Raw genomic sequence first — 23848 nt, forward strand, 5'->3', positions numbered from 1 at the left:
ATTTCTTCTGTTCGGGGATGGAATGCCACGTGCCAGTTTGTGGTTGATCGTTGCAGCCATGTCAGTGAAAAAAGATTGAGCTTGCCTGCCAATCTGTGGATATTAGTTTATTTACTGATAAATGTACAGTGATATAAGAATGTTACATACATTATAAAAACATTGAAAATGTTTTCTAAGCACATAGTTCCATCTTTTTTCTTACACCCTGGTGGATCTTCCTGTGTACCCCCTTCGCGGTCCACTTCAGTAGTTGCAGTGTGTGAGGATCCAGCAAACCAAACACCAAAAACCAAAGATATATTTCAATTAACTTTCAAAATCAGAAAATACAGAAAAAATTTATTTTCAACATGTATATTTCTCTTGCTTTTCAGAAATGAGATTTTATTTTAAATTACATGACAGGGCTCTGTAACCATCTCAGATTTGGGCTCTTGAGTAGCTTTAATCTGACTTTCCATGAATATCTCTGCATGGAGCCTCCTGCCTGCCACTCAGGACAAATTTAACTCACATGATGTATACCCTAGTACCGTGGTCAGCAAACTGCAGCTCATGAGTCGCATGCGGCTCTTTGGCCCCTTCTTGAGTGTGGCTCTTCCACAAAATACCACGGCCTGGGTGAGTCTGTTTTGAAGAAGTGGCATTAGAAGAAGCTTAAGTTTAAAAAATTTGTCTCTCAAAAGAAATTTCAATCGTTGTACTGTTGATATTTGGCTCTATTGACTAATGAATTTGCCAACCACTGTCCTAGTACATGAAAACTCAGTCCCCCTTCAAAAAAAAAAAAAAAAGCGAAGTGAGATCATGGTCACTGATGTTTGCTAACATAGTCAAAGTTCCTAGTTTAAAACATTACATGATTCAGGCCTCTTCCCACTCCTCCACATGGTTTCTTTTCCTGGAGAAATATCCATTCTTCAATATCAGTTACACCAACTCTCACACCTTTCTGCTCTTTCTCCCATTTCAGACCCCAGAGACCTTTGCCTCTAGGATACCTATTTCATTTAGCAGGTGTTTGTTTATGGAGCATCTCCTGATGGCAGGGACTCATGATCGGAATTGTATGAGACTAGGTCCCTGCCCCCACACCAAAGCTTGGACTCAAGGAGGGGAAGGAGATGCAGCACACCCTCAGGCAGTGTTTAAGAAGGTGGAGACAGTACAGAGGAAGGGATTAGGATCCTTGGGCTGGGGGACACAGGTAAGCTAGCAGTGGGCTACTTGAGGAAAGTGAAGAGAGAGGTGCCAAGCAGAGTGCTTCAGAGGGGCCTGCCTGCTGTGGAACAGGGCATGCGGCATTTGTTAGCAGGATAGGAGTTAGCTGACAGGACGTGGGATAGAGAAGAAAGGCTTGACTGGTACAGAGCATGTGCAGTCCTGAGCAGACTCCTAAGTGTGCACGGCTCTCTCTAGTTAAGTCGCTTATCCGCATCCTCTCAGATGGTGTTTCGGGCCTCTCTGGAAGAGAAGCTGTTTATCACTTAAGGAATCCAGATGCAGTGGGTGAGCCACCTGCCCAAGGACACTCAGCCACTAAGGGGCAGAGTCCAGCCCAAACCCAGATGGCCTGACTCCAGGTCCTTCACCCTTTCTCTGGACCTCCGTGGGGAGGGTATAATGAGCATTGGTTTGGGGCAGAGCATCAGAACTCACACAGCGCCCGAGAAATGGGCTGGGTGCAGGAGAGAGGTGTTGACTGAGTGGGAGATAGAAGGATATAGAAAGTGTGACATATTATTTTCCCAAATGATGGACACATGTGCGACCTCAGTTTCATTCTCCCACTATAGTTTTATTGTTTCCAAGCTCCTGCTTCTAAATTAGACACTTGAGCTCCTTCCCCTTTCCAAATATACTCATTTGCAGCATTTTAGATTCAAATGTGTGCTAATTAAGCTGATCACTTTTATTTTGCTATCTTGATGTTTTCAAAAAGTCAGGAGTGAAGTGAAGAAATTTCCAGAGGCCTGTGATTTATTTGAAGAAGAGGGGAAGGAGCTATTTTTAGCTCCCATCCTAAAATCAGTCCTTCACTTAAAACCAGCAGTAAGAGTCCTCCAAAGGGAGCTGGCACTGCTGTGCGGGAGTCAGGCTCAGTCTGTTTGCTGTGGCTTCCTCAGGCAGCACAGGGAGATTACCCCTGGAATTTCCAAGCTTGTTCTTAGTTGTTTGGAACAGGGAAGAAAGGAGCCTGAGAGAGAGCCTTATGTTTTAAATGGCCTGGTTATCACATTAGGGCCCAGACTTTCCAACAAAGGTGTATCGGCATTTGCTATTCTGAGGGGAGAGATTATGACAAACTGACACATCCATCATCATGAAGTCGTGGATATCAATCAATACATGTGGCGCTAGGCTGACTGCCTTGGAGAGGAAGTTTAACAAGCACAGACCTTATACTCTAGAGCTGAAAACTAGAAATGCAAAACAGCCATATGGAGAGCAGAGGCAACCAGGGCCAGCCCCCCAAGCATGGGATCCCCATCACAGGCCCAGTATTGATGCCAGAGTCCCCTTGGTGAGTGAGGGATCCACCACGTGAGACACCCGAGGTTAGGATGCCCTGCTGCAGCCATAACCCCGTGCCGAGTGGCACCTAGAGGCACAGTGGAGAGCAGGGTGTGACTGTGTGTGTCAGACAGTGTGGGAATGGGACCCATCCCTTCACTTACAGAGTCTCATTGTTTCTGTGGTTGTGCCTGTGATAACAGGACAGGTTTAATAGTCCCTTATTTTACAGATAAGAACACAGGAGCTTGGGAATTGCCTGAGGTCCCAGAATTTAGTTTCAGATAGAATAAAAACCCAGATTGCCTCATTCTTCACCCCAAACTGTACACAAATGTGGACGGGTCCCCAGAAAAGGCCTTATTACTTCAGATCAGCATGGTGCTGGCCTGCCCATGGAAATGCTGTTCCCAGGCAGAGACCAGCCCTCCCCTCTTTTACTATGAATGACGAAGCAGGCTGGTGACAGGTGACCATCTCTGCCATCCATCCTGGGAGAGGGTGTTTGCACTGAATGCCAACTGATGGTTAGAGCCACCAAGCACAAGGACCTTCAAAATATCCCCCATCTTTCAGAAGCAGTGCTGTTTACCTTGTGCATGAGCATCCAGTACAAGAGCTCCAGCACAAAGTAACATCTTACTTGGGTTCTGTCATCCTCTTGTGCAGACTCTGCCATCAGGACTTGGGACGCCACTGGGGGCACAATTGTGGCCTACCTGAATCTCTGTGGCTGTCCTGATATGCCCAAAGTGATGCTTTATATTATTAACTAGAAGCCCGGTGCATGAAAATTCATGTACTGGAGAGGGGATCCTTCAGCCTGGCCTGCCCCTCTCACAGTCCAGGAGCCCTCAGGGGCGGGAGGCGACCCAGTGATCAGGGGAAGGTGACACCCCATCATACTTCTGCTGCTGCCACTGCTGGCAGTGCAGCCCTGGTTACCTGAGCCTTAGGCAGCCCTGGTGCCTGGGCAGCTACCATCAAAGGCTTGCCTGCACCTTGGGCTGGCCCTGGGCAGCTGGAGGACTTTGGAGGCAGGCATGTGGTGGGGTGAGGGGACTAGGCACTGCCATCTTTGAGGGTGTGGTATTCAATTAGCATATTCCCTCCTTATTGGCTGTGGGCACTGGCCATCTTTGCAACAGTGTGAAGGTCATTTAGCATATTCCCTCTTTTTTTAAAAAAAAAAATATATTTTATTGATTTTTGTACAGAGAGGAAGAGAGAAGGATAGAGAGTTAGAAACATCGATGAGAGAGAGTCATCGATCAGCTGCCTCTTGCACACCCCCTACTGGGGATATGCCCGCAATCAAGGTACATGCCCTTGACCGGAATCGAACCCGGGGCCCTTCAGTCCCCAAGCCGACGCTCTATCCATTGAGCCAAACCGGTCCCGGCCATATTCCCTCTTTATTAGATAGGATTAGGATTCTAAAGAGAAGAACACCTTCAAATGCTATGTTAGAGTTATTTCATTAATTTTCAGATAAGAAATGAGGCACTAAATGAAACTGTTTTTAGTCCTAGACCGATTATTAGAGTCTTTCTTCAAAGCACAGTTTGACCTGGTCTTGTGTTTTTGATAATTCAGAATCAAATTAATGGAACCAGTCGCACCTCTCCCCCTCCCTCTGACCCTCTTACTTTTGCAGGGTTCAGGAAGAAGCACTTGATTGTTCAGTGCCCTGTTGACTAATGTCCTGGTGTGTGGTTCCTGGAACTCAGGCTCCCCTTCCTATTCTAGCAGGAGGGAGGGGCCAGCAGGAAGGTTGGGCCCTGGCTGCCTCTCTGGAGTGACAGAAGCAGGCCAGCACCTACCTGCAGATGTGAACTCTGGCTCCTGTTCAGTTTTCCCTGCCTGTTTCCCAGCATAATTGGGCCTTCTCCTTTGACCCCACCTCTCAGATTTTCACATAGTTGCACGTCAGATTTGCCCTTCAGGGTAGCTAGGTGTGATTTTGGAGACAGGTATTGTCTTCTCTCCCTACTCGGTTGTAATTACATGTGGAAGAGTTAGAAGTGGCAAGGAAGCAATTACTTTTCATCCTGGCATGTGGTTATAACTCAGTAGGATGTGCAGTCTGCAGGTCACTTTGTGTCTTCTTACTTGTATATCTTGCTTCATATGAAACATTATAAACTGATGAACCAAAAGATAGATATAGAGACAGTAAAGCAACAAGCAGACTGTCAAATTACAGCGGGGAGGGGAGGGAGATTTGGGGGAGATAATAGATCAACCGAAGGACTTGTATACATGCGTATAAGTACAACCAATGGGCATAAAACTCTGGGAAGGGAAGGTATGTATGGGAGGGAGGGGGGCAAAAAAAAATCAATAAAATATATTTAAAAAAGAAAGAAAGAAAGAAAGAAAGAAAGAAAGAAAGAAAGAAAGAAAGAAAGAAAGAAAGAAAGAAAAAGAAAGAGAGAGAGAGAGAGAGAGAAAGAAAGAAAGAAAGAAAGAAAGAAAGAAAGAAAGAAAGAAAGAAAGAAAGAAAGAAAGAAAGAAAGAAAGAAACTAACTTCTGGAAATTAATAAAAAGTCTCCCTCTGTAAGTGATGATAAAGATAAATGAACACTATCTGTTAACATGAATACATGAAGAGCATTGCTTCTGATGGAGTTAATGGCAGATCTAGAGAAGTTAACAGTCAAAATCAGAAAATGTGATGTTGTTATTTATTACTGAGAGAGACCAACATAGAGAGAAGATTTTCTTTATAGAAAAATACATGAAAGTCATTAAAAAGTGTTAATCTATTTTGTGTTTTCACATGGTAATTTTTTGTTATTGACATGATAAATGTAAAGTTCAGAAAACTCTACATTTCTTTCCTGACCATTATTATTCATTTCATTTTATGGTTATTACTGAAAGTTATCTTTCACCTAAAGGAGGGGTTGTTAACAAATAATCCCATTTCGGAGTCAAATACTCCAGGTCTTCTAGACTTTAGGTGGGAGACCGGCCTCAGCTCGCCTCTTTGGGGAACTGAAGGGTGCATAGTTCCTGAGTTGGCCCCATCTTGAGACCAGGGCCTTCTGGGTGTAACACCCCAAATAGTCCGTCATTGCCCTTATAGAGGCAGCTCTCTGAAGAGGAGGCAGCTTGAGGTTAACAACCAGGGACAGGTGAGCTGGCAGGAAAAGGGACCGGAGTAGCCATCAGCAGCCTGTGCCTGCTTTCCTTTGCAGACTCATTTGTCTCCTGCCTGGGCAAGCAGAGAGAAAGTTGCATTGAGTCACACATAAAATTAAACCAACAAGTCCCTCCCTCATTTTACAACTGAGGAGCCTGACTTTGCAACAGATGAAGTGGGTTGTCCAGCCTTATCTAGGCAGTTCCAGGAGGGCTAAGGCTTGTACCCAAGCCTTCTGCCTCACCTAAGGGAGAAAAAGATTTCTTCAGACAACCTGAGAGATCCACAGGGGAGAGGAGCTTCCCGCGTGGTGTCCTCCAAGGGGTTTGCAGGTGCAGCTGCTGCCGGGTGAGGCCTGGTGTGTAATGACGAGGCGTTTGCGGGTGACAGCTGCAAGGGAAAGGCCTGGTACAGGAGGATGCTTTCCATACCTGGGCTTCTGCGAAGTGAGACAGCATTGAAGTGGAAATGTTACCACCTTCTTTTCCTTGGTTTGGACCACCCTCTCCCCTCCAACTATCTACATTTTTGCTGCTCAGAAGCATATGCTTGTGTTGCTTGTCTTTCTGTTTCCTGCTGAATAAAAGGAGTGACCTCGAGTCCCCTGGCTGTGGTCTTGCCACCAGTGTGCTCTGTGGAATGCGGTGTGCTCTGTCCTCGCCTGTAGAACTAGGCTTTCCTCTCCTGCTCTTAGGTAGCAGTTTCCAAAGGAAAGTCAGGGCATTTGTTTTGTTAGTATCCTACCTGGACTTAATAATTAATGTCTTAATAATTTTAATGGACTTGTCTTTAGCATAATTACTTTAGCTATACCCATGGATGTGTTTTTCTAAATCACAAATAAATAGATGTATAGCTATTAAATTTTAAAAAATTATCCACGTTCCACCTAAAGTCGCCTTATATGTAAACATGAAATTGAAAGAGTGAGACTCCATTGAATTCAATCAAGAAACAACTTTTTCTCCCTTGAACTGTAGATATTCTTTCCTGACACTTGATACAAGTTTGGGCAAGTCTTGTAGCTCACAAGTAACTGACTTTTGTTCCAAGAGCAATCCAACTGCAATAATTAAAGTACCCACTCCAGTTTCATGGAACTACAGTTCCATTTAATAGTGGAAACAACATCATTTCAAGTTCAGCTCCTCCATCCACTTCTAAGTGCTGCTTTCCCTGAGGAGCCTAGAGTGGAGGTGGGACCCCAGCCTGCAGATCATCATCTCCCCCTCATTATCTTCCCATCTCTCAGCTGCTTATAGTTCTTCTACAGACACAGGGAAGAGGGTGAGCCAAGAGGTGGGAAGGCCCTTATAGGAATAGAATTTGCACCATCTAGGATTAGTGCTTCCTGGATGGGTGGCTGGCACTGAGCCTGTCCTCTGGCAGTACTGCTGTGGGTCTTTAGGTCCCGCTCCTCCATGGACAACTCACCTGCAGTGTTTTGTTCCCTTATCATAGGCAGTGCCACCTCAGGCGGGCTACCTGGCTCCCTCTTCAGGCTGCTCTCCTCAGCCACACTCTGGTGGTCCTCCCAGCAGGACCCAGTTGGGCCTGTGCAGTCCACACCTGCACCAAGGAAACAAGCACCCATTCCTTTGAGGAACTCTGGGAGCTCTGCCTCCCTGGAAGCAGGCCCTTCCTCAGGGCATCTTCCCACCACAGTCTCCAGCCATAGTTATTTCAAATCTTGAGTGCGTAGCCAATCTGCATGCCCCAGCAATTAGCAGGTAGGCGGGTGAAGCTCTCCAAGTGATCCTGGAGGCCTTTCCTATCTGGTTAGGTAGATAAGGGAACCCAGCCAGCAGCTCCCCAAGGATGAACTTCCTTCTCCCCTCTGAAGGGGTGGGAGAGGCTGGCTACTCACTTTGGAAGGTACGTGGTACCCGTTGTTTGGTTGCTTCCTCTGGGGTCTCACGTTAATTGGTGGAAGATGCCCATATTCATGCCCATTCTGCCCTCCACCGAATGACCATGATGCTCTGCTGAGGCGGGCCCAGCCCCAGCAATCCTAGTGCTTCCCTGGAGACACACAGGGTGGCCCTGAGGAGTGACCTTTGCCTTTCGATAGCATCTGATTGCCAGGCACTGGCCAAAGCCCAGCGGGATAGCACCTCCACTTTTTCAGGTATGGATGAGACAGATTCGCGGGTCACATCCGTTCATCCCACAATTCACTGACCCCAGGGGTTGTATAAAAATGCAACTTCAGTTTTGCCAAGGCAGCCTGTAGGTTCTCTTACCTTCCATTGTGACAACTTTCTATTTGTCACTGAATAGCCTGTTTTCTGTGATTACTACCTAGATGGGCCTGGTATCAAAGCTCCCAAAGGGGTCTGCTGGCACATTTGGGCAGCAGTGGCCTCTCATCAAGCCTCAGTCTGTCTTCTGAGGGCAGTAGCAGAGCTGACGGGTTTTATCGCTGCAGGCCCATGGCAGTCAGAGCAGAGGAAGTGGCATCATTCTCCATAACTGGCTGCATTTGCCTTGGGGGTGAGCGGGGTGGGGAAGAGAAGCCAGCTTTACAAGTTCAAGACCTTTTGCCCTTCTCAAAGCAGAAAAGAGGTCATGTCAAATGGCATCTTGTCTTCAGAGACTGGCTGACGGGTCCCCAGGGTCCTTTCAGAGGCATTCTTTAAATAGCAGAAAGCTCTAGTGCTCAGGCAGCGAAAACCAGTACCCAGAAGTGCTGGGGAGATGGAGAAGCACTAACCCACCAACCAGTTCACAGGGAAGATCTTGAAGGAATGTGGGCACTGGTTCAAGTTGGGCAGGGAGGTAAAGGCTCCAGCCCTCTTGGGACTCATTTCTAACTTGTCCCATTTTATCATTTGGGGACAATGTTGCCACCATATATTTTGAAGTAAGTATATAGGTAAGCATCTTTTACATATATTTCTTTATTCAGTTCTAGTATGAAAGGTGTCTAATATAACTAAGAAGTGATATTATTCCTGATTTATAAATTCATCAAGTTTCAAAATAGGGCTGATTGCTCTTTCTTCACTGCCCACTTAGCCTCAGAAGTCTCCCATTTTCTTTCTTTAGGCCAAAGACCATAATTCTCACCTAACCAGATAATAAAGAACAATAAGCATATTATTCTCTTTCACTTGCTTCCCATCCATTATTTGTTCTCTTCCTAAAGCTCCAAAGGTGGATAGGTTCTAGAACCACTCATTCATCCCACACTTGTGCAGCCTATCCACCCATTGCCATAGATGAGTTGTCATTTATACTGGTTGAGGTCTTGTTAAGAATAAGTGTGGAGCTCAGTTCAGCAAAAGGAAGCAGATTCCCTTATCTTTATTGCCCATGGACCCATTGGAGACAAAAGAGTGAGCTTCCCATATTATTCCCACTGCAGTAATTGAGCACTAAATAAGGGTTTGGGGAGGAGGGGTTAGAGGTGGACAGGTTTTGAGAATGTTTGCTTCTTGGAGTCTTCTAAATCCCCAGGAGCCTCAATGGGACACAACAAAGACCCTATCCCCCCACCCCCCACCCCCCCACACACACACCTTTACCTTGGGAGGTTGCTTGAAATAAAAGAGCCAAGGACTGCAAAGACTTTAAATTATTCCATAATGTAAATTGTTCCTGCTTCACTGCTGAATTTGACAAAGATTTGCATTTTAGAACTTTATTTCTCATCTCGGAATAGGAGAATTTTTCACCCTTTTTGAAATGTATGCAGCCTTCAGGAGCAGACAGACGAAGATGATTTATTTTTTACTCCTTTTTTTCCTCCCTTCCTTCGTTAAACCTCTCCACTTCTAAGAGAGAACCTTTGACTTTGTGACTATGTTAAAAGGAAATTGAATCAACTATGAATATAACCTTTAAGGTTTGTACTCTTTTTTATTTTGATTCAGATACATCCTTGGGATAAGTTAAGTCACTTTACCTCATTTGTTGGGAATGGGTTTTGCTGGTGAATAATTTGGCTCCTGAAACGAGGTGGGCCCTGTCCGGGTGGCTCAGTTGGTTGGAGCATCTTCCCATGCACCGAAAGGTTGTGAGTTTGTTTCCCAGTCAGGGCATGTACCTAGGTTGCAACCAATTGATGTTTCTCTCTTGCTCTCTCTCTCTTCCTTTCTCTCTAAGAATCAATTATAATAATAATAAAGATAAAATATCCTTGGGTGAGGATTGAAAAAGAAAAGAAACCAGGTGGGAAGCTGGATAGAACCATGGTGGGAGTTTGCAGGGACTAGCCCATGCCTGAGACCCATCATTTCCATGGCCCCCTAAATGGTTTGTGGTTTTTGTGGTCTCTTTGTTTCCTCACCCAGCCGCAGTGTGTACTGAGCACCTGCTCCTTGTCAGGCCTCTGAAGGCCCTGAACCTACAGTGTCCTGCCCTTGAGAAGTGTGGCCACACAGTGCAGTGCAGTCCAGGCCAAGCAGGATGATACCATTAAAGGATAAAGTGAGGCATATGAATTAGGGGTTTACTTGAGCAAAAATCAATTCCAGTCAGTTGGCACAAAACTGGAAGTGGTTAGGAACCAAAAATAGACTTATAGAAAGTGCTGAAGCAAAGAAAGTATTAACAACATTGAGGTTCTTGGGTTCCCTAAGATAGAAATCAAGAGAAAACCCCAGAGAAATTTCCAGACAGATTTTATTAAGCTTGTGTTCGAGTACAAGGGAAGCAGCACCCAGGAAAGGAAGGGCCTCTGAATTGTCTCCAGGGCCTGCTTTGCTCGGCTGCTTCTGCAAGCTGGGGACAAAGTGGGCTTGCAGCTAACAGCAGGCTGTTTTTAAAAGGTGGGCTTGTGGAATTTTCCATTTCAGAGTCAGGTGACTTCCTTTTCCAGCTGTGTTGCCTGGCAATTACTATTTCTCACCTCTGTGTGGGCAAGATAGCTCACTACCACCAGCCCAGGAGGGTCTGATAGCCATCAAACTTTGATAACTACCTGTGTCTGTTGGTCAGTGGTTTTCAATATCTGCAAGGAAGCAGGCAGTTAGATAAAATCAACCACCACAGTGTTTTGAGTAGGGAGTGGTAGGGTGGTGACTTCTTGGAGCCAGCTTATCTGCCTTTCTTTCTGGTCACCTGGTCTTCCTTGGCTTCCTGGCCACTTGGTGTTTTTCCATTCCCAGCCCCAGGTCCCTCTGCTATCTCATAGGAATATTATTTGACTGACTGTAGCTTAAAACCTAGTTTGCTATTTGTGACTGGTTGTCCTAAGCATTTCAACTTTGTAACTTGAGGCATACACATACACAGAGGACATTAGCAGCTAACTTCACCTGGTCAACCCAGGGAATGCCAACTTGTAAAGGAAGGAGGAAAGAAGCGCATACATGGCGGAGACAGTGGCTGGCCAGGGCAGGAGAGGTGTGAGAGTGGGGAATGAGTGGAGATAGAGGAGAAGAAGGAATAGAGTTGACCCTTGAACAACACAGGTTTGGACTGCGTGTGTCCACTTACACGTGAACTTTTTTCAATAAATACCTGTACTTTTTTATTCCTTAATCCTCATCCAAGGATATGTTTTACTGATTTTAGAGAGACGAGGAGAAAGAGAGAAAGAGAAACATCATTGTGTGTGAGAAACATCGATCCATTGCTTCCCATACACACCTCCACCTAGGATCAAACCCGCGACCTAATCTGTGCCCGACTGGGAATCAAACCAGCAGCCTTTTGGTGCGTGGGACAATTCTCCAATCGACTGAGCCATACCATCCAGAGCACCTGTACTATTTTTGATCCACAATTGGGAGTCATGGATGCGGAGGGCTGACTATGCATTGTCCCGCACCATTTTATAGGGAACTTGAGCCTCCTTGGATTTTGGTGTCTGCATGGGTCCTGGAACCAATCCCCCACAGATACCTAGGGGCAGCTAAGTTTCTGAGGACTCAAAAGTTATACGCAGATTTTTCCTGTGCAAGGGGCACCCCTAACCTCTGCATTGTTCAGGGGTCACCTGTAGTAGGAGATAAAGCTGGAGAGCTTCTAGAAGCCCAGGTCATGCAGGCTCCTGTATGCACAGCTGCGTCCCTAGTCTTTCAGTGCCAGGAGGAGCCTTTGAAGACTTTCTATGGGGGAACTGAACCTTCAGTTTGGGCAACTAGTGGCATTGAGGAGGTGGGTTGAAGGGGTGAGAATTCAGAAACAGTGTCTTAGCCCAGGGCCTTTAGGAAGCAGGCTCCGAGGCAAAGAGTCAAACATGACTAGTTATTAGGGAAGGAGTTGCAAGGCCAGGCTGTAAAGCTGAAGGAAGAGGGAAGGGACCAGGAGAAGTGCAAGATAGCATGAAAGGGCATGTGACCATGCTGGGCCTGCTCACAGGAGCCCACGGACACAGCGTGGGCACTGGGCCCTCTGGACCCCCTAGCAGGTAGTGAGAACACTCTCCCTCAGCACACCTTGGCACACCTCTGCTGTAGCAGAGAGAAAAGGGGGCACTCTTATGGCCCTGCTCCCTTCTGTTTCTTGCTTCTCATTGGCCCTGGTTCACCTCAGAAGGATCTAGAGCCCCTGTACTGCTGGGTGTTTTTTAGGAATGGGGACCTCATTTTCCCATCCCATGGAGTAGCTTCTTCCCAGCCTGGCATGGAGGGCAGCCCAGCTTGTGTGACACTATGTGAGAAGGAGAAAGAAGAGCAGGCAGTCAGGGGATGAGACAGTTCATACATTGTGTTGCCATTCAGATAAAGAGCTCTGCTCAGAAATATGACAGAACAGGAAGGGACAGATGACCAGAGTGAATAAAGGAGGCTGGTTATAGAGAAAGATTTACAAGATCTTCACTCATGAGTGGACAGGCCAACCCCAGCCTTTCAAGTAGTTGCATCACAGCAGTAGATGGTAAAGAGCTTCAGTGGCTAGGTTGGGGCAAGGCATACTCAATGGTGTTGTGTTTCTTCAAACATGATTCATCCTTATATGTTTGTAAAACCATGCATGGAGTGGACCAACTTCTGCATGTGTGGGGGGAATGTGGAAGCTACTACTTTAAAAATGATTTAAAGTTTACGATGGTCAGAATAAAGGATTAGACTAAAGAATTCGATCACAAGTGTCAGGAATCTTCCTGCCAAAATGACAAAACGCAGTTTCACTAGCAGGGGCCTGAGCGGGATGAGCTGCCTCGGAGAACCCAGGGGAGAGCAGGGGCGCAGCAGGATGGAGAAGTAACTGGAACTGTGGGCCAAGGCTGCCAGGATTCGAGCTCCCTCACCTATGGCCTTGTCTGTGTAGGGACTTCCGTTTTCTCTGGCTGTAGTCTGACCCCATGCAGCAGGACCCTGCGGGTTCATTCAGCAGCCTGGTTTGGAGCTCACTGTTTTGTCCCTGCGGAGGGATTGCTCTTCCACATCCATCCAGCTCTTCCTGGAGGGATTGCCCACCGGCTTAGCATGCACCAGGTGCTCTTCATGGACAGCCAACTCTGGGCAGGGCTGCACACTTAGTGGAGGAGGGGGAAAGTGGGTCCAGAATGTGTATGTCTATAGTGGGGAGCAGAGTGGTTGCTGGGGAGAAAAATGCATAGTACCCACTGTAACCAAAAGCTCAGAATACTGCCATTTGCCAAAAATCATTCCTGCACCCTAATTCCCCAGCAAGAGCAAAGGGCTCCTGGTCCCGGGGCTCTGCCCTTTCCCCTCCCCCTACTGCAGAATCACATGCTTGTTGTGTTGGATGGAATCGTTTTTCCAGAAGCTCTCTGTTCTGGCTCTGAAAAATCTCACTACCAGCTCTACAGATGGCCCTGCCCGCAGCTGTATCCCCGCAGCTAAGACTCCCTGCAAACCCCGCTCTCTTTCCCTCGCAGCAAGGTGACTTAAATTTTAATCTGTTCGGTAGGTTATTTCTGATGGGAATTTAAATTGAACTGGAGACTGTGAGCAAGATGGGGCTGCTAGCTGCTGAGCTGGGACCTTCTGGAACCATTTCTCACGGCCTGAGATGGGGGTGGCGTGCTGAGCTGTCATATGCAGTGCCAGGCCCCGTGTCTCAGCAAATTTGTAGCTAATCTTCCTTGACCTTGGTCTTTTATGTCAGGGAGGGAAGACTTCTAGTCTTGGATCATCAGGACACCTACTTCCATAAGGGAGGGGAGGGGTGTGCGGCCCTCCCCTTACATCCCTACCTCCCACTTTGGGCCTTCTCACGGGAAGGACAGGCAGGGCTATGCTTAATAAGAAACCTTAGCACCCATTTCTTAAACACAAAAGATAGCAGTGTTCCTTAAAGAGAGATGCATGGGGATCCTCAAACGTCTCTGTGGCAGGAGCTGAGCCTGCCATGTGATAGCAAAGGTGCAGGCTTTGAAGTGATACATATTACTTTCTCTTCTTTCTTGATTGCGTATATTTTACTGTTCTCTCTTACTATGAAATGTATTAACTATAGTGAAAATACCCACCACCCAGATTTGCAGATGTTCATATTTTTGCAGTATTTTTCTTTAACAGAGGAGTGATATATTACAAATACCATTAAAACTCCATCTACCCTCCCCCCAAACTCTCCCTCCCTCCCTCTTCAGTAATTACTATCCAATGTTGGGATCTTTCATCCCCATGCCTGGTTTTGTACTTGATTATAAATGTCCATATGTAAAAATATTATCTATATACACTACATTGAATAGTATTGCTTCATATGGTTAAAAAAAAAAATGGCATTTAGCCATACAGATTCTTTTGCAATCAGTCCCAGTGCTGCCGCTTACCTATAGGAACCATGCACGAGTTGTGCCACATTGAGCCACACACAGATGTGTTAAGATGCTGGTTGTATAAGTCTTGACACAGTCCAGGTGAGCGAGGATCAAGAACTAAAGAGAAGGCGAAGACTTTGATATTATGGAGGCAGAATCAACAGCTTTGTGGCTGATTTGATGTGGAATGACGGGTGATTTTTTTTAAAATATACTTTATTGATTTTTTACAGAAGAAGGGAGAGGGATAGAGAGTCAGAAACATCGATCAGCTGCCTCTTGCACACCCCCCACTGGGGATGTGCCTGCAACCACGGTACATGCCCTTGACCAGAATCAAACCCGGGACCTTTCAGTCCGCAGGCCGACACTATCCGCTGAGCCAAACCGGTTTCGGATGACGGGTGATTCTTGTATGGGTAGCTGACTGGGAGAGTAATGTCAGTCGGAGACCAGGAGCATGGTGGGGCAGTGATGCCACCCTGGGTTACTGGGCTGTGATGGAGTCCTTTCCCACCTGTGGGGTTGGAAGTGTCTGCAGCACACTCAGGTTCAGGAGGCAGCTGGGTTTGGGGACCTGAAGCTCAGGCAGCCATTCTGAGCTAGAGATTCCCTTTTAGGTTCCTTTAGCCTCCAGTGAATGTGAACCTTGCAGGGGGGGAGAGGAGGGTTTGCTCAGTGTGGGTGGCTCCCAAGTCACCTTTACCTGGAACCAATAACATGATTCATGCTTGCCAGTCTCTACAGAACTCTGACAGGTGGCAACAGGAGATCTGGTGGGATCACCCAGAGGCCAATCAATTTCAAAGATTAGAGTTATGTTTGAAACATATTTTTCCTTCTGATAACCTATGTGACTTCCTTGATCATGAAATTACATGTTCTCATGTTAATAAGCTCATAAACTTCATTATCTCCTACATTGCTTCTTGTATTTGCCTGAACTTGTCCCCTTGTTGCACTTCAAGGAGTCCTGGGTTGCTGGCTTACCTGGTATCCTAGCATTCCCTTCCCTCCCTTCCCAGGTATTTTTTATTGTTCTCTCTTATCCTAGAATCCTAGTCTCGAGTCTGTCTGCAGCAGATGTTTCTCCCTAGGACAGGAGCCAGGGGACCACTCACGTGCTCCTTGTCACTCACTGCCGACCTGGTTCAGGGCCTTTGCTTCACTTTCACTAGTTAGCAGCTGGTTTTCATGTGGAAATGTCTCCCTTTGCTTGAAGGAAAGATGCCTGCCCCTGCCCTTGCCCCTGCCCGGGTCCCTGCCAAAAGCCCAGTAAAATGTCTGGCAGCCTCCTTCTGGATAATAGGAATCGACCTAGTAGTGTGAGGTTTGGGCAACTGCTGTCACTGTAAAGGCCCAGAAAGACCTGGGGAACTGAGGACAGGGAGTCACTGTGGATGGGACGGGACCCAGGAGCAGCTCTGCGCCCTGGTTTTCTCTCTTCTGTCTCTGCTTTCTTTGCTCTCTCCTCTCTCTCTCTGCATCTCCCATCTTCCTCCTTTCTCTTTTCCTCTTCCTCTTCCTCCTCCTTCCTCCTCCTCCTCTGCCCAGCCCTCTCCTGCCTCTCTGCATCACCATTGCTAGGTGATATCTAAGGCTCAGTCACTTTCTTTCTCCCTCTTCCCTCCATTCTCTCAGCTCTTCCCCCCAAAACTGGCAGCTGGCCTATAACGGTATCTGAACTTACCGTATTTTCCGGTGTGTAAGACGACCGGGCGTATAAGACGACCCCCTAATTTAACTGTAAAATTGGGGGGTCATCTTATACGCCGGAAAATACGGCACCTCTGGCCTATAGTTGCCCCCGCTCCAACACTGAATGACTTTCTTGCTCGAAAGCCCAGGGCCATCTGGCGGTAATCTCTCTGGGAACAGGATTCAGCTCCTGGGAGAGGGCTGCTGGCTTAGCTCCTCTTCCTGAGCTGGACAAACTGTCCCGGCTGCTGGCCAGCCAGGAATTGGTCCCTCGCGGGCCAGCTGCAGCCTGGGCCCGTCAGCAGTGGCAGAAGTGACGGTGGGGATGGAGTTCCTGAGAAAGGGTTGGTGGGGTACAACTAGCCCAAGAACTATGTCAGAGAACCCTTCAAATGAACTTATATTACACCAGGGTGGTGACCCTAAATTTGGCTCAAGCTCTGGCTGGGAAGTCACTGTTTATAAACTGTTTGCAGTCACTTTTGCACTAATTCAAAGGTATACATCTTTGAAGTAATGAATTTACCATCTCCCAGCCACAACAAACATGCATGAAATTAAGCTTTCAGTCAAAGTGTTTGTTGTATTCACAGGTTAGGGTGTGGCGATGGGCTTGGCTGACTCCGAACAGTCAGCCTGGAGAACGTGACCTGTGCTTTTCGGTCATGAAGTCTTTAATAGTGATTTGAAACATGTGCCCCCAAAGTTGAGAGTCCTTTGTAATATTTGTCACCAGGATAGTGAATGGCAGAGGGCTCCTGATGTCACGAGGAGCTCCCCATGTCGTTGGAATGAGGACCCAGCCTCCGGGGCAGCGGAGAAGCGCTGTGTGCGCTGATTCACACACCTATATTCCCTGCCATCCTAAGTCACAAAACTGGCAATGACTGCATTTGCCTGGAGTGTCTGAGGACAGGCTCAGACACAGAAACCTTGTCCCACTCGCATAAAATTGGAAAGCATTACAGAGCGGAATCTTCCAAATTTAAAAAAAAAAAAAAAAAAAAAAAAAAAAAGCAGCCCACAAACCCAGCTTATGCAACTTAGGCCCACAGAAACGTGCGGAGGAGGGAAGTGTGCTTGTTTCCGCTTTGCAGGTGGTTTGGATTTGTTCTGACAATGTGCCTCAAAATTCAGTCCAGATAAGAGGTTTGGTTTTGTTGCTAATAAAAGTAAAACTACTCTCGGATGACTACGGCTTACAGTCAGTCTATTTTTCACTTTTGTCTACCTGGACAGTCTTCTCTCTCCAGCTGCCAAGTCAATCACCATGGATTCTGGGAAACTCTCTCCTCATGATGCAAATTAGGTGGGATCCTGTTCTGACAACATGAGTTAATCATCACTAGAACTATTGGCAGGAGCTGGGGATTGTTTGTACTCCTCGGGGACAGCTTAGTGTCTCTGGATAAATAAATATTCAAGTCCAACCTTGCCTTCCCCAATCTCCTCGCCCATGGCAGACCAGCTGGAAGCAAAGTGTTGGGTCCCCTGGTAATTTACCAAACAAGGATGATACTCCCAAACATTTGACCTTAGCTAGCATTGGTATTCAATAATACGCCGCTGTATAATACATTTCTTTTTGCAAAATTGTACAGTCTGTCGTATGACCATTTTTACCCTCAAAATCCAGTCAGATTACTTGTGAAAGAAACTTAGGAGTTGGGCTGTAACGTTTCTGCAGAGTTCACGTTAGGAACTCCCATGTCTGAGTCCCCAGCTTTGAGACAGGTGGCTATAAGGACACATGCATTCTCCTTGTGTCCCCTCTACAGAATAAGAAGATCTACCTGGACATCATTCACACATACATGGAAGTGCATGCCACCGTTTACGGCTCCAGCACGAAGAACATTCCCAGTTATGTGAAAAACCACGGAATCCTCAGCGGGCGGGACCTGCAGTTTCTTCTCCGAGAAACCAAGGTGAGTTTCTGGTAGTTTGGTAAGAATACATCAGTGATGTTTTCAGGTTTGTTTCAGCTGGTGTTGAAAATGGGATCAGAATCTCTCTCATGCTTCTTTTTCAAAGCTACAATAGTTGTTTAGGTTATTTTTGGGCAGTGAGAAGTCAGTGAATTGTAGAAGGAGGCTGCCACAGTGTAAAACTTACTCACTGAGGACCTGCTCTGGACCAGGCATCCCATGAGGGGCCAGGGTCGGGGGCAGAGTTTCAGATGGGGCAGAGGCTTTCACAGCAAGCCTGGTGCTTAACTGCCCCACCTCCCCATCACCACGGTTCACGGGATTGGTCTCCAGCCAACTTTTTCCGCTCATGTCCTCGCTTGGGCTGCACACTGAAGGAGTTCAGACAAGGGAAATACCTTCAGGCTCAAGGAGTGGGGAAGTCCTGAGAGATATGAGATGAGAAATGAGTGGTGTGGATGCTCCTGGCCTGGGGACAGAGCAGTGAGAGCCAGGTGCTAGAGGTGGAGATAATGCATTCAGGAGAGAGCCGGAATCCAACCCGACTAGTCTAACTAGTGTTGGGAAGTAGTAGATGAACTCTGATAAGGGGCCAAGGGGCTGGCTGGTTGTCAGGGACAGAGACAGCCTTCAGACCACATGGTGCAGGGAGCAAGGAGCCCAGGATGCATGATGAATATGTTGTTTTGACAACAACGCAGGGAAGTCTGCCCAGTGTCCATAACTCTGCCATGAGGTACCAAATGAAATCAGGGGACTTATGAATAGACCAGAGTTTGGTTTCGAAGGGGTGGTAGTGTATTAGGTAAGCTCTCATGTTTATTGTTAAGCTCTCACGTTTATTCTTTTACGAATATTACAGATATAGACTGAGCAGTTCTGTGGGCCAGGCACTGTGCAAGGAATACAGGGTGAGGGGAACAAGCAGACCATTGCTCAGTGTTTCCTAAAAGACGAGCAGCTCATTCTCCTAGGCAGGGGTCTTCAAACTACGGCCCGCGGGCCACATGCAGCCCCCAGGGGAGTCTGATCCTGCCCGCCAGGTTTTTTGGGCAGTGAGCGCAGCCAAGGTGTTACAGTAGGGATTAGTAGTTCATATAGTCCGGCCCTCCAGCTCTCTGAGGGACCGTGATCTGGCCCCCACTTTTAAAAGTTTGAGGACCTAGTGAATGTTTCGGCTCTGGCCCCTGACAGAACATGTTCTCATCCTCAAGGCAAGGGAGGGAGGCTGAATGCATGAACTTCTGTGGCCTAATAGGGCTTTATGCTCACTGTGGGATACTTTGATTTTGGAAAGCACTAGTATATTCACATGTGCTGTCCTGTTTAATCCTCACAACAGCCCCCAGGTAGGCAGGGCAGGTAGTATTGTTAACTTTATTCTCAACACGAGGAAGCAGACTGGAGAGCTGGGCTTGCCCACCGTCCCTGAGGTCGCCTGGAAGGTGGCTATAAAGGGTGACTTTTTGTTGTAAATTAAAGCTCTGCTGCCCCTTGACACACCATCCTCACGAATAAGCACTCAAACATTTAATGGATACTCTCTAGCCAAGAACTGCCTCAGTTTCTCCATATGTAAATGCATCTGACCATTTCTACCTCCAAGCCATTGTGGGATGCCATGACTAAACCAGCTTGATAAGTTATTTATGTCCTTGGCTGAAGGTGTGGTTGTCTTAATGGGGACTTTCTTTCCTTACAAGGTCACCTGTAGTCTGCAGCCTGGCAGCTGGGAAGGTACTGTGTCCCCAGCTCGCATTGTGTGCTTCCCATTCACCTTCTGTTCTGGGCGGTATCTTAGACTCATTAGAATATGTGTGTCCTTTGGTGGCAATACTGTTTTACCATTTGCCTCATTTTACCTTTCCCCGTGTAGATTGTGGGAAAAGCTCAGGATCCTTTCAGATTGCCTTTGGCAGCACGGGTTTTCAGCAGTGTGACCTTGCTATCTCATGCACTTCTATTAGACCAGCCTCCTGACTGTCTTACTCTGCCTTGCAGATTTCAAAGGAGCTCTTATTACCTATATCCATTTACCGTCCGGAAATGAGAAATAGGCTGAGGCTGAGGTGTCCTCTGTCCAGGGAAGGAAAGGGCTGAGGCCTGGAAGTCCCAGGCCACCAGAAATTGCCTACCAATCAAGGGTTGCGGCTTCAATGTTGAGTGTGAGGGGTGTATATTTATCCTTGAAAAATTGTTCCTTCAGAGGATGTCACTGGCCCCATTTGGTACTGCCTGTTCAGCTATCTAGAATATATTAACGTATTTCAAGTAGAATTATGGCTAAAACAGTTGGCAAATATGATGGAAATGAGGCAGTGTACTGCCAAGACCCCCGCCCCCACCCCTTACTCCAGAACATAGCAGCAGGCACTAAAATGAATGAATCTTAAGCTTTGAAATAATGACACTGAGGATCAGTCAGGCTTTGCATATATAACCCTCTCTGCCTCTTATTCCTTTCTGTGTGTCTCGGAGCAATTTAAAGGCAATTTATTACAACCCACATGGAGGCGAGACTGGAGATGCAGAGGAGCAAATGCATGTGGGATGAGTGGCTTTTAGGCTCCTTTATGGGAGAGGGGAGTGAGCCTGGCGCTCCTCGAGGTATAGAGACAGACCGAAATGATTGATGCTTAATCAGCTTCTGGCTCATTCTTTTTCTTTATGAGCCATCTTCGAATCTGCACCAAGCCCGGGAAACCGTCCGCTCAGCAGAATTTGGTCCTGGCCTGCCATTAGGGCCAGGTGTCATTAGCAGGCGCCAGCTGCGGGGCGCCTACAAAGACAGGAGGAATTCAGTGGCATCGACATCAGGCTGAGAGAGCTGGGAAGTCGTGGACTTATAGGCATATTCATTTGGATGGAGTCATTGTTTGTCAAGGGAGCAGACAAGTCATGGAATCCTGCAGACCCCAGGAGTGCAGGTTAAGCCAGAAAAATCTACACATTTTCACTTTGGTTTAAGTCCCCATCTCTTTTTATGTGATTTCTTCCTTTCCTTCCTAATGTTAATCTCTTCATGCCCACTTCCCCTGGTCTCCCCATGGAAGCTCCTTGTACAACGGGTGTTTCTCATCCTACATTGGATGGAAGAGCATTTAGAGGGAGCCAGAACACATATCTCCCCCCCTTTTTTATTGTATTTTATTTTTATTGACATTATTACAGATGTCTTCCACCCCCAGCTCCCCTTTGCCCACCTCCACCCAGAACCCTCCTGTCCCTCCCTCTGCCCCTAACCACACGGTTGTCTGTGTCTATGGGTTATGCATATATGTTCTTTGGCTAATCCCTCGCCTTCTTTCATCCTATCTGCCCCATTCTCTCCCCTCTGACTTCTGTCAGTTTGTTCCATGTATACATTCCTCTGTTTCTATTTTGTTTGTCAGTTTATTTTGTTCATCAGATTCCACATGTAAGTGAGATCATATGGTATCTATCATTCTCTGTCTGGCTTTTCACTTAACATAATGTTCTCCAGGTCCATCCAAGCTCACATACCTCCCTTTCTACAGCAAAAGTTTGAGAACCAATTCTGGCTGTGGGAAACCAGGCAGAAGCCACTGCTACTCACACTGTTGCTGCACCTCCTCTCTCCAAACCTCTGCTCGTTCCCCTCTAACCCCTGTGGGTCACAGTTTCCATGTCCTCACCATGTCAGCTGGCAGTGTACCTGTGGGGCTCACCTAGAAGCTTGAGCAGGGTTGGAAGATACTGTCCCTATCCCTTCCCATCCTCCTTTCTGACACCCCCCTGGTCCCCAATCAGCCACGGCTCTTCCCTCGAGCTTGGAGTCCTCTGAGCTGGGTATCATTGGAACTCATCTTCATGTGCCTTTCTCAGAAACCCAGGGCTGAGACAGCCACTGCTATGGAACCCGACCCTGTGGCTCATGTGGCAGAGGGCTTTGCTTGTTCTCTTTGCAGGTAGTTCTCATGCCTACAATAGTGCCTGGCTTGTAGAAGGCCTTCAGATCATTGAGAATGAAGGAAGAAGTCAAGTTGAAATCTCTTTGCCATCTGGGACCTTGTGGTCATGCCCTCTAGGAGTGACTTCTTGTTTTTCTCATTAATCACTCCCCTGGGACTCCAGGATCTCCCCAGCAAGGGGCACTTTCCTTCTGATGCCCTGACCTGCCCCTTCACGGCCCTGTGAGAGAGCCCATGAGCTTACTTAATAATGGAGAAGTCCACCCTCCAGTTCTGTTTCAGATACGGGCACACTTGCCCTCAAGCAAGCAGTTTTCATCCTGGTGACCAGCACCTAAGTTACTCTGTGTCTATGGGTTATGCATATATGTTTCCATAGATGGAAAAAAGTTGCACACATATATTTCTCTCACTCTTCCCTCCCACATATGTGTGTAGAATGAAGAGTGTGTAGAGATATGATTCAGTGACCTTTCTGACTTCCAGAACAAAAACATATCCCCACATGAGACATCCAGCATCTCCTCGCAGACACACTTGATTGCTGGAAAAAGCTAACCTATTAGTATGTATTCCTTTGCTCATTTATCTGCAAAATGAGTATTAAGAACTGGATATGTGCCAGGAATTACTTTAGGCAATTTTGATATAGAGATGACTAAGGCAGTTTTGCCCACAACAAATATAAAGGTGTTGGGGAGGAGACCAACAGGTAACTATAGTAAAAGGTGAAAAAGTATACAGGTAGGAGTAGAAATAATATAAAATAATGACATCACAATATACCCTTCTGTGGTGCTGTGAGCAGGGTCAGCCATTCAGTTTTGTGAAGTGTTGCCCTGTGACTGGTGAAGCTGATGAAACATGGGGTGAGGCTGCTATGGAGTCCATCTCAGGCACTTTTCACACACTTAGCATATTCATCTCATCACTCTGCTCTCGACTGCAGGGTTTTACTACAATGACAGCCATTTTCTCTAACCCTTACTTTTGCTGAGCTCTTCTGGGAGTCATCTCTTTGTCTCAAGAGTCCTCTGATCTGGGTACCACTGGAACCCATCCTAATGTGCTGGCGACAAGGCTGTTGAGTGCCTCACTGTGGGGAGCTGAGGGGTCAGCCTGGTGTGGAATTCGGGTGAGGCAGGCTGGTCAGGGGCTGTTCCTCTGAGGACAGCTGAGCTGCCTTTTGCTGGGAAACCTTGCATCCTGGCAAGGTGGAGATGGTCAGCATCTCAGTTTTAAATTAATCCAGATACCCTCTTACTCCACCTTTTCCATCTACAATGCAAACTGATTCCATTCGGTTCTGGACTGGACCTTCCAGATGATTGAAGCGTAGGGAGTTTGAGTTCTGATGTTTGTGTTTCACTTTGTTTCTGAAAGGCCACTAAGGTAACTGGGCAGACTTTGGGAGTCGAGTCAGTAATCTGGTCTCCAGGAAGTAGTCTTGGGTTTAGCAGCAACTTTGGGCCCTAAAACACGCTTGTCTTTGTCTCCTGGCCCCTCTGGCTCTGTGCAAGAGAATTTTCAGGTAGTGTCAGGGACTTGGGGAAGCCATGAGAGGGTGTAGCCAAACCCATATGGGTAAGAATTTGACTGCTGTTGTCTCTCCTCGGCATTTGGGTGCCAAAGGGAAGACAGATGGCCAGAGAAGAGACCCCACAGGATACTTAAAATTGTCTCGATACCTAGCCATTATATGAATTTTCCACAGTTACAGAACCTGGGATATGATGGAGTTAAGATGTGAACCTTGGTCTCCCGGGTCCCAGAGTCTATGCTGCTAACCACTGCATTGTCCTGATCGTTTTCTGCCAGTAATTAATTTAATGGATAAGCTGAGGATCATTCACTGCTTAGACTGAGCCACCTACCAACTTGCCTAATTAAAACTAGTCAGAAAAGTGTATGTTCATGGTATGTTTCTTATTTTGTATT

At 46.9% G+C, this 23848-nt stretch overlaps 1 protein-coding gene across 4 annotated transcripts in view; it reads left to right on the plus strand.

Moving 5' to 3' along the window:
- The window catches only part of MGAT5 (alpha-1,6-mannosylglycoprotein 6-beta-N-acetylglucosaminyltransferase), a 353212-nt gene that overhangs the window by 288770 nt on the left and 40594 nt on the right, over positions 1-23848 (plus strand). For all 4 annotated transcript variants that reach the window (XM_084892259.1, XM_084892260.1, XM_084892257.1 and 1 more), the window contains one exon: positions 17829-17978. In XM_084892259.1, the coding sequence (XP_084748385.1) occupies positions 17829-17978 (150 nt within the window). The remainder of the gene's footprint in view (positions 1-17828; positions 17979-23848) is intronic.

This window comes from Pipistrellus hanaki, assembly GCF_964339955.1.
Source record: "Pipistrellus hanaki genome assembly, chromosome: 8".
NCBI classification, from domain to species: domain Eukaryota; kingdom Metazoa; phylum Chordata; class Mammalia; order Chiroptera; family Vespertilionidae; genus Pipistrellus; species Pipistrellus hanaki.